The 11,370-nt window shown below is 35.7% G+C and overlaps 1 protein-coding gene across 5 annotated transcripts in view; it reads left to right on the forward strand.

Moving 5' to 3' along the window:
* SGMS2 (sphingomyelin synthase 2) overlaps positions 1 to 11,293 on the forward strand; it is a 56,636-nt gene extending 45,343 nt beyond the window's left edge. For all 5 annotated transcript variants that reach the window (XM_069013313.1, XM_069013310.1, XM_069013312.1 and 2 more), the window contains exon 6: positions 432 to 11,293. In XM_069013313.1, the coding sequence (XP_068869414.1) occupies positions 432 to 635 (204 nt within the window). In that variant the 3' untranslated portion in view covers positions 636 to 11,293. The remainder of the gene's footprint in view (positions 1 to 431) is intronic.
* The last annotated feature ends 77 nt before the right edge of the window (positions 11,294 to 11,370 follow it).

Consider the following 11,370-nt stretch of genomic DNA (forward strand, 5'->3'; position numbering starts at 1 on the left):
TGACAATTATTCTGTAAATGTCATTAAAGGTATGCTGTTCAGAAGGTATCTGCTGCAGTTGTTTCAACAACACATTGAAGTAGCAGCATAGCTCTCAAGCCCATTTAATCTAATTCTCAACTATTGGTCATCAATGGAAAGACAACGTGCCTGAAAGCACTCATATTGAAAGAGACTTGAGTGCTTTGTTGCCCCAAATTTTGTACAGCAACAAAGCAGCCCTTTGTGTTAAAGATGCTCAGTTTGTAGTATGTATTTGGACTATAATTTCTGTCTCAATTCTGTGTTTTCTAGGCTAAATACTCACTGTCTTTGCAGAAATGCATGCAAATGCATTGCATTTTTGCTGTTGTCTTGACTCAAATGTAATTGATTATAAGCCTTTAAACTGACAGTTGCCTTTTCCTCTTTACATGCTTGTGCCAATACAGACTTTAAAGGTATCTTCGCAGACGAATTTTCTCTCTCGAGCATGGTGGTATCCCATATTTTATTTCTTCGAGAAGAATGTGCAAGGCTCTGTTCCTTGCAGTTTTTCCTGGCCAATATCTTGGCCTCCCAGCTGCTTCAAATCTTCATGTAAAAAGTATTCACGGGTTCAGAAGACAGGAGAGGACAATGAAAAATCTACCTGAAGAAAAGAAGGAAAGCATCTGCTCTGGTTTCTTCATTTTTGATTTTTCTTTTTTTTTTTTTTTTTTTTACCAAAACATCAATGCTGTAACCAAAGTTCTTAAGAGGACTGTAACTGAAGAACTGGACCAAGCTTCTGTGCAATTGATTGGAAAGACAATTGTAGATTCATATATTGCTATTTCAGATGTTTTCCTCTCATGAGGCTGTACAGACCTATTCTACTCTTCAGTGCTAATGAAATGCACCACTGATGGGATTTTTTTATTAAAGAAAAAATGGAGCAGGACTTTGCTTTATTAATGAGATAGAGGTGCCAAAGACCACAGTAACATTTCCATTACTAACTCTCACTCATCCACAGAAGCACCCAAAAGTCTCATCTTCAGAGCTCTGGAGTGCATAAGGGCAAAAACATCCTAAAATGTAAAAGCACGATATTGGTGTATTGAGGTGTATAAAAAAAATAACACAATTGTGGGAAGTGGTTTGTTGCATTATTCTTGCTAATGAAGGTAAGGCCTTTGTGTGACTGGTACAGCTGGAAGCGAGTCTGACTTTTTTATACACTGTGGGTTTGGATATCTTATGACTCTAAAATACTACTTACCCCCATTAACTCTCATGTATTCTACTACATACCAATTTTTACATTTTTATTAGTAATTTTATATTTAAACAGTTGTGCTACTTGATGAATTTGCAAATTAGAAATAGCTGTTAACATCAGAGCTCGAGGAGCCTAGAATTTTATTTTTAATAAGGGACACAGTTTCAATGTCTAAATCTTGAATTGCAGCTGGCCTTGTGTATATAGCTATATAGTGCCTGTCAGTGTATATAGATGCATATATACACAAAAGCACACACCTTAAACAAAATTATTTACTGAGAAGAGTGATCATAAAGTTCTTGATGCAGGCAAAAGTTCTACAGCTCTCACCTGCTTGAGGAATGCAAGGCCAGGTCCAAAATGAGGCTACATTTAAAATAAACATTTTAATTTTAGTAGCAATCTTTTGCTGAAGCTATGTAGCAGGCTTGCTTGGGAGCCATAGTTCCTCATTGAATTTCTTTTTTTTTTTTCTTTTACCTCTGGACACGTGTTTCTGTGACTTACTTTGAAAAAGACAACCAAACAAAAAAGCTAAGGTTGAAATGCCTACAGCAGCAGCATTTCTTCAATTGCAACGTAAAATAATTTCATATTAAATGACACTGTGGTAGAACTCACATGTAGATTCCCTTTTTTACCCAGGGCTTCAGTCCAGCTAAAATGGCTATTTAAACAAGTTGGCTGAGAATGTGGGATATTACCATGGGGTAAACATGTAACAAAACCATAGATTAACAGCTACCTGTTTCTTGTTGGTTTGTTTTTTGTATTGTTGTAAAAGCAAAGTTGAAAATTAGCACACCATGTTTAGCTATTTATATTCTGTATTAATTTCTGCAGTTAACTCACTATTATTTTCAGATGATCAGTAAAACATAATGAAAAGATAAAGCTGCATTAAGTGTTGAGGTGATACTAATATAAAGGAAATGCTGCATATTTTAAGAATGTCTTGAACTGAGTGACAAGTGTGAACGCAATTTAAATAACTTGTTTTTTAAAATGTCCAGTTAAAGTTATAAAATTAAATACAGATTATTCAAATATAATCTTTCTTCAGTTAAGGGGATCATTGCTCTGAGTTGTACATGAGAATATTTTTGATGTGCATTTCAAATATTTTTGTGCATTATCAAAATAATACAATAAAAAATGTTCCTTTCAGTACATCCTTGGAAAAACTTAGCTAAGAAAGAAATTCTGCTAATGTTTGGTTTCGTTATTTAAAATAAGCCTAGTAGACTCTGATAATGTGCCCCTGAAGTTGTGTGTTTATGGACATATCTGTGCTTTCATTTGCTTGCTTCTAGAAGACCTTGAACAGCTAAAAAGCCAGTATCAAAACATTTTTGAATCCTTTATCATATAAATGAATCTGTTCAACACCAGTCAGTAAATCTCCCAAGATACTTGTTATATCAGTACTACTTCATAGATCATAATTTTTTAAGCTAAAACCTAAGCTTTGTGATACCTTAAATATGGCCATGTTAAGCCACTTGTAGTAATACTATCTTCTAGGAGTTATGAATGGATTTCATTAGTGGTCACTGTGCCTTGAAAATCGCATGATGAAAAGCATTACCTAAGGAGCTTAAGCAGTGGTTTTCATCTGGTGGCTGAAAAACAAACATTTTGATAGCCTAGATATCTAATTATCTGCATAACCACCACTGTGTCTCAGTGGGATTTCTGTAATAGATCTGCAAAGCAGGCTTTCTTCATGCAGGATGAGGTGTTTGGGATTTTTTTACATTTATTCCTGTTTCTGAAAGAAAAAATGTGAAAGCGATGAAATAGAACCAAGTGAAGACTCTGCTTTTGTTGGGCTGTGTAAGCTTTCATTCTGCTGCTAAATTTGATAGAGTTTCCCATTGTAATACAAAAGGAAAGTTTAAGTAGCAGCTCTAGCTCAAAATACTTGATTCCTCTTCTGGCTCAGTCCTCCCTTAACTGCTTAATATTTATCCATTGTATGAAAGCTCTCAAAGGGGTGTGTGTGTTTAATTAGCAGAAAGCCCCAATTCTCTATGCTCTCAATAGCTTTTAATTGCTTTTACAAACTTGGATGGTATAGCTGTATTTGAAGATTCTTTAGACCTATATGTAAGGTGATAAAATGGGGTAAGTAATGGTATATTCTAGTTCTTACTGTTATAGTAATATATAATAATCCAATACAAACCAAAACTGCTACATAAAACTTACTAATTTAAAGATCTTGGTGATCATTGTATACAAATACCATGAAGCTTATAGTTTCATCCTAAGAGGCAAAAGATTGCAGTAGGTAAAAAGGAGAAACTTGGACTTTGCTTAGGCTTACAGTCAAGAGATCAGTATATTTGGTCTGTATATGCCCAATGCTTTGCAGTGTGTCACTAATTATTTTTTCCTAGTTACAGTAATGTTTCTTACAGATGTCACATGAGCTGCCCCTTTACTGTGATATAATGTGCTCCTCTCTACTGAAGAGCATGTACATGTTGAACTTTACAGACACTTAAAAAAAGCACTACACTTGTACACCTGACCTATCAGTATGACTTAAATGCTGATGGGCTTTCTTAAAATGGCTAATGTACATTTAAATCTGGATTTAAAATGTTAACTTGAGCATTTAAAGAAGTATGCTGTTAAGTGGTCATGCTACAGATGCCTACTTCTAATGCCAGAAATGATTAATGTCTACTTGAAAGCACAGTAAATGGACACTTTTTTTGGTATGTGCTTAGCACTCCCATGTGGATGTAAATGGTACTAAATGTTAGTCCTCCTTCATTGCTTTCTTCTTGGAAAGATCGCTACAGGTGGGGTAATAGCAAAAATAACTGTGTTAAACATTGCTATGAACTGTACTAATGGATTTGCTGCCCTCCTCAAAAAAAAACAGTTGGGAGAGAAGGAAACTAAAAAAAAAATACTTAGTTAAAACACACTACCTTCATGTAATAGAGAAATAAAGCTCAGCAACAGAGAGAGAACTGGAAAGTCTTTAAAAGAGATGAGAGACCATTCTCTTAATTGGATTATTGCAAATCCATTTACCAGGCTCTTAAATTGGAATCTGTTCAATCTCTGGCTTTCTCCTATCAGTAGCCTCTGGCTAGACAGTTTAGCCTAAGTTGTTTGGTATTAACCCAAATTCTTTTTCTTGTTGCAGTAGATATGAAGTATGATTTACTGTTCTAGAGAGACAGATCCATTAACTTCAGTGCAAGGTGAAGTCTTTCCATTAACTTTAAATGAATTTTCCTATTGCCTTTTGTTGGTTTTTTTGTTTGTTAGTGGGGGGTTTGTTTGTTTTTTTTTTTTTTTTTTGTGTTTTGGTTTTTTTTTTTTTTTTAACTCATAAGCCTTGAATCTTAAAGATTCATGGGGTAATTTTGAAAATGGGTCCAAGCTGTCAGATGGACTGGAACCATTTTTCCTTACTGGCAGATCTAATAGTTATAAAGCTCCATTCTCGTCTTGATACTTTTACAATATACATGTTTTGGATTTACCTAGAACTCTTATATGGGCACACAAAGATTGAACACTTCTGTATTGAAGTGTTCTATTCCAGGCATTGTAAAATCAATGTCTTAAATTCAGTTACTGAGAAGAGGGATCTTAAAAGTAAATATTCCTGTTAGGCATCATTCAAATGAATGTTGCTGCTTACCTGCTCATGAGAAAAATATCCTAGCATGCCAGTGAAGTAACTTTGCTTATAAGTAAGCCTTCATGTGCTACTTTATGATGCTTCTTAGAATCCAAAGAGAAGTGCTGTGAAACAGAGAATGGAGGAAAAGGCTTTTGTTCTAGTATTTATAAGGAAAGGAAGGAAGATGAAAACACTGAAATAGATGATTTTACATTAAAATTGAGCTAAAGCTACACCTAACTTCTAAGAAATGTAGAATTGAGTTGTTTGTGTAACAGTTCTGCAGAGAAAACCCCAGACTTATAAGGAAGCAGCAGTATTAAGCACATCATTTTACAGTACAGCTGTGTATCTGCTGGTTCTCATCCATAATTTACAATATAAAAACAACACCCAGCTCAGTGAGAGGTGCTTGGAGATTAAAGTACTTAAATATTATTAGCAGTTTTTTGTAAGTTTTTACTTCAAGCTGTCACTAATAGTTTCTAAAACAGTAACAAAGTGCTGCAATGCTTAAAACATACTGAAGCTTTTTTTCTAGCTGGCTTAAGTTTCCATGGATTTAACCATATGTTTAAATCTTATTAACCTAGAAAGTAGCACATAAGAATGTCAGGCTAGATACAGGTAGCTTATGTATTGCATATTTCAATTCTGAACTCATCTTTCTTAACACAATGCCTGAATGATGTTTAAAGATGAAGTAACAATACTGTGCAGTTTCTGTGTATCTAAAATACTGGTGTTGAGGATTCCTTCTCTTCTACTGTAAATCAGGGATTAAAAACCCACACAGGTTTGACTTGTTTTCAGTGAAAATGTTTTAATTGCAAAGGACTTGGAGTTTAGCAAATAGGTAGCAGTTTGTTTTCTGTGGCTCTTGGCTGTGTACAAACCTTTAAGATGCAAACTAGGTGGAAGGAGAGGCCAGACCACTTGTTACTGGGAGGAGCAGTGTGTGGCTTTTTGAATTATTATATTGGCTGCATCCTATATGCAGTCTTATCCGTACTATAGTTGAAAAGATGCTGTATTATGCTATTATAGTTAATGTTTGCACTTTTTCAAATGATTATGTAGTGGTTGACCCAGTCCCTCTGCTAGATGAGGAGTGAATGTTTTTGTCCTTTACTTGCTGTCTGTATGGTTAAACATAACTGGTTTTAGTTCTGGTAAATGTCAATAGGAAAAATGCAGATTCCTTGGATACAGTACCTAAGGTGTTTGTGCATGGGGTCCTTCTAGGAGAAATACTCTTCTTTCAAGCTGTGCCTAAATAATATTAATGTCAGCTCTTGCATTTTCTCTCAGCATAACATGGGCTTTAGGAGGTTAGCATTTGTGATACTGCAAAGAATTACTACAGAAAAATCTCCTTTGTGCCAATTGAGATCAATTTTCACAAAGTGTCTTTGCTGAAATATGTTTGAAGATGACTTGGGGGGGTGGGGTTTGCTTTTTAATTAAGAGAAAAAGTAGTCAGAAATAAGTCTGAAATAAAAGCATCTTGAACAGTTGGGGTACAGGCGTGATGCAGGCACATGTGTGTGGAGAGGGGTCTCTGTGGCATAAGCAATACTGGATTCAGTACACAGTGGCTTCTCTAGGAAGGCAAACCAGGTTGTACTTGTACAGTACAGACAGGTGTAAGCCATCTTTACCTGTCCTTTTGAGCTTCTTTCAGACTGACAGTGCAGTACTAAAGGTGGCAATACCTAAAAAGTGAAGGTTACTTACAAACCAAAATTATAAATGGGGCTGAAAAGGCAGATCTTTGTAAAACCAGTCATCAGAGAGCTGCCTTCTAATTCAACAGAACATACAATTGGGTGTTACTTGGAGTGAGAGTCACATTTGAGTGGGCCTTTTTGCTTTCTGAATTGTTGTTATTTTTTTCATTGAAGATGGCTGGAGCGCTGAGAATACCAAGAGGAGATTTATCTCTCTGCTTACTTTCACCTCTACCGTTGAAGTGTTTGTGTGTAAGCCTTAAGCAATACTATTAAACTCCCACCCCTCTTACATTTTGAGGAACTTAGCAGTGCTTTGTTACTTCTGTAAAACTGGGTTTGCATTCCACTTTTTTTACAGTTTGTTGCCATTCAAAATGCTGTTTATGCTGAAGCCTGTGCTGCTTTGGACTCCTGTCTAACTACACCTGCTAATTTTCTTTTCTAAATGGCTCAATACTGAAGAGTAGGATTAACATTTGAAAAGGCCTCATAATTAACCCTAAAGCTGAAAGGCATTCTTGTCAGACACATCTTTGCACAATTTGTACTTGAAAATCATTTCTAGTTTCAGAACCTAACATGCTAGGACATACATTTTTTCCCCTCAGGAATCAATTCTTGCTCCTTAAATATTTAGCACATATTTGTTTGTGTTTATTTTTGTGATTCAGGAGAACATGTGTGAGATGTGAAGAAGGTTCTGCTAGGTTTTTAGGTTAGAGTTTGTACCAAGGAAGGTGAAAGTAAAAGCAGAAGTAATAGTTTGATGGCTGTGGTTCTTGTGCTTTCCATGGGACTTTGAGAACTCTCAAGACTTCCCCAAAAACAGTGCAAGACCTCACTTTGGCTGCAACATGGTTTCATCCTTATCAGCTGACAGCTTTTCTTGCATGACTTCTCCTAGGTCGGATCTTGTGTATCCATAGCTCTGTATGTCAGTTGGAGTTGTATATTCAACTGGGGAAAAACTAGGCAAGAAAAGGTGTTGGCTGCTGAGGAACCCTACATGGTAATGTAAGAACGCTGTAATGCATGCACGATAAGAAGCTGATAAGATGGCATTGTTCTGTAGCTTTAGGATCCAGTTCTGCAAACACTGTGCAGCAGACTACTACAATAACAAACTGAGAGACAGACCTTTGATGCTGTAGTTTCTACTGATCTTTGCAAACTGCAAATTTCATATGAATTGTTCACAATTAGCAAGAGTTGGCTTTCATGTTGTAAAACTTTCAGGATGGCACTTTATAGCTGATACTTTGTTAGATAACTGAGTGTTATGGTGTGCTGTGTACCTGCAAGAGATACTAGAGCTAGGCTGTGATTTGTGTTGCAATCTGTTCACTGTGTTAAAAAAACCCAAACCAAAACCAGCTATTGCACTAGCTGTTCTTTAAAAAAAGCAATAACGGGAGCATCTTGTAGCTTTTCTCTTCAAAGGTGCTGTCTGTCATGATCACTTCACTGTTGACTGTGAATTTGGTAAAAACATGTTAAAGAAATTGTCCTATGTAGTTTACTTGGCACATACAAGTTGAAATTTTTTATGGTCAGCCTGTGTACTAATGAATACAGTTGGACTATTTACATGACCACCCAGATCTTTAAAAATCAGAAACCTTCTATCCATTTATGGTGCTAATAATCTCAAATACTGTTAAGAGCTGGTATTCTCTTATTACACATGAACACTAAGGAAAGCTGTTATGACACCTTTTCAATAAAGCTAAATTTCTCTACATTTTAAACCTGTTCCAAATGCTTTTTATATAAATACAACCCTTTTCTATTTCTGTTTTATATAAAAACTGCAAAAAATGGTATTTTAATGCAGGAAAACATTAGGAGTGTATATTATTCTAAATTACATGTCCAATTCTAAGTTATCATACATTTTAGGATAGCTAATCTTCTGAAACTCAGTCTAAAATGTAAGAATTGTGCTAGGTGGGATTAAGGGACAGGCTAGTAGTTTAAAGAAAATCATTCTCTGGCTTCATCACTGTTGAAGGCTTGTAGAATGAGGAAAGGATGTGAAATGGACAAAGCTGTATTAGGAGGACATTGATCATGCAGTGTAGATGCTGACACTTTAAAAGAACTCAAACAACTTGTGATGAACATGACCATGTAACTGTATCTAAAAGAACAGAAGTGAAAACATAATTCTCAAGGCAGTTCATAGTACGACATCATAAAAAGACATGAAAGAACCTTAAACTAGACTGCTTATATTGTGAAAGAGCAAAGTAATTTTCTAGCTTTGTTTGAAAGCTTCACATGCAACTTTTTCTTAAGATGAAAAACTATCTTGTGCCTTCTGTTGCAGAAGCTATTGTTGCCTTCCCTCCTGTCTTTGGTTACGATTTTATTGTAGATAATGAAAGACAGCGGACTTGCAGATCTTGCGGAGAGGCATTTTTGGGACTTCCTATCCACAGAGAATACTGAGCCTTTAGTTCTTGTTAAAGGCCCCTGACTTGTCAGCTTGCAGTCGTGGAAGTATCTGCCTGTGACAGGTATGGCAATCCTGCTGTAGTTGGCTCTTAAATGAGCAGGATGCCCTTAATTCATCCAGACACGTGAATGTGTGGAGCGGGTGCCATGTCCAGGTACACTGGTGACACTGCACCACACTCGTCTGCTCTGAAGTGGTTGCACCCTGAGGCTTTGGTCACCAAGCTGCTGTCCTTCATATGCTAGAGTAAGTTCTCTTGAATCACTTGCACCTAGTACTTCAAGAAATAAATGGGCTTCTCTAAGATCTATGTGATGGAACTTGTGTGTCAGTGCAAAGAATATTCCATGTTTAGAGTAACTTAATTAAAGGCAGGAACAAGCCCACCATCTAGGATAAAACCAGGGCTGGGTGGGGTTTTTGAGTGAAGGTGGATAGTCTAGTAACAAGTCTGGATTGTCTTCCTACTTGTCTCAGTGCCTGCTTTAAGAGTAGGACACTTGGAAAAGCCAAAGATTGAACAAAGTAATCCATAGTAGTCCTAAACCACAATGAAATATAACTTTCCTATCTTGATTACTAGAAGCTTCAGAGAAAATGGACTGTATTTTTTTTCATTTACAAAAAAAGTGCAATATTTATGGAAATACTGAGGCAAATAGCTGCATGTTTCAATGCCCTGCAAAAACAAAACCTTTGTGAGCATGTGACATGCACTTGACCAAAAGTAGGTTTTTTTAGCTTTAGTATCTGCTGTGTTACAGAAACATGTTTCAGTACACTAGTGTAACTCAGAACTTTCAACTATTTTCAACGTGCTTTTGACAAGAAGAGTGTTTTTTATGAATGAAGTGCCTGTGGAAATAAAAATCCAAAAGTTGCCTGCAAGCGCAAATAAAGTATATAAAACCACAGCCCGTACTTGAAGAGAATGGGTGCTAAGTCAGCAGCTGCAGAGAGCAGCTGGTCAACAGTCCTAAGTGTTGACAGGATTCAAAGACTCAGATAAATTTTGAGAGAAGAATATTATGTTGCTTTCAAGAGTTTACTGTGTGCATTAAACTTCAATGCTTCTGCTTGAGCCTTAACTCTGTAACTTGGCTATCTTTAAAGAAAAATTAGTTCATTTGAACTATTCTATTTTTATGCTTATTTTTATGACAGTCTCTTCTCTGGTGGGGATTTTTGTTTGCTTGTTACATAGAGTTGTTTCTTGACCTGTTAGAAGTGGAGTACACAAATGCTTTGATTCCTCAGTTTTGGAAAATAGTTTTTCCTTAAGTGCAGGATTAAAGGGAGTGTGCATTTTATTACACTGATGCTAGGACTGAGGAGGAATCATTTCCATGGAAAGCACTGTAGTGCTAAAACTTGTATATGTAGTTTTTTGGAGTATGCAGAATATTAGTAAAGTACTTGGATATGTTTTGCTGTTAATTTCATGCTTTAAAAAGAGGCTATTTGGTTATAATTTAAATTGGAAAAACTGATTTTAATGTTGCAACAACTACTATTTTAACTTGAAACATCCACTTATGTACTGGTATCTTAGAGCAAAAGTTGCATTTTATCACTTGACATTTTTAAATTAATCTCATTTTTATCAAAATTAATGTGGAATTTAATCTCTGGACACCCTAGAATTGGCTATATGCCACTGAAACCAATCTTTCAACTGCATACATAGGGAAGGAAGGCATTTTTAAAATCTAGGTCTTGACTAGACTGAGAAGTAAGTAAGGCTAAATTACTCTTGTACAAAGAATGCAGGCAAAAACAGTAATGTGTTTCAGCTGTGCTGAATAGTTTAGCTTCTTATTTTCATACTACAGAACTTAAATTTTTCTTGAGACTCAGATTTAAAATGTCTTTAGTTCAGCTAAATTTTCACCTGTTTTTATATATATTTTTTCTAATAGATGCATTTTATTGGCGCACATTGTAATTAACCACTGAATTTCTGCCAAATATGGACAAAATAAAAGCTGGATTCTGTTCTGCCAGTTTAAATCTGTTCTTAGTTTTTTCTCTTTTGTTTAATTCATGGTGAGAAAATATCCATTTGCTGTTTAGATTAAAGAGACAGTTGCCTTAATTGCTTGGAGGAAAACTGACCTTGACCATTTGAAGCTTTCTGTATTTCTGAAATTGCTGTAACTTCTGTATAATTGCAATAAAACGTTTTTAATACAGTTCAGCCACTATTTTACGAGTAACTTGTCAGTATCTTTACTGAATGTTCAACTGTTTAAAAAAATATTTTTTTTAACACCACCCTATT

This window comes from Aphelocoma coerulescens, chromosome 4, assembly GCF_041296385.1.
Source record: "Aphelocoma coerulescens isolate FSJ_1873_10779 chromosome 4, UR_Acoe_1.0, whole genome shotgun sequence".
Classification (NCBI taxonomy): Eukaryota; Metazoa; Chordata; class Aves; order Passeriformes; family Corvidae; genus Aphelocoma; species Aphelocoma coerulescens.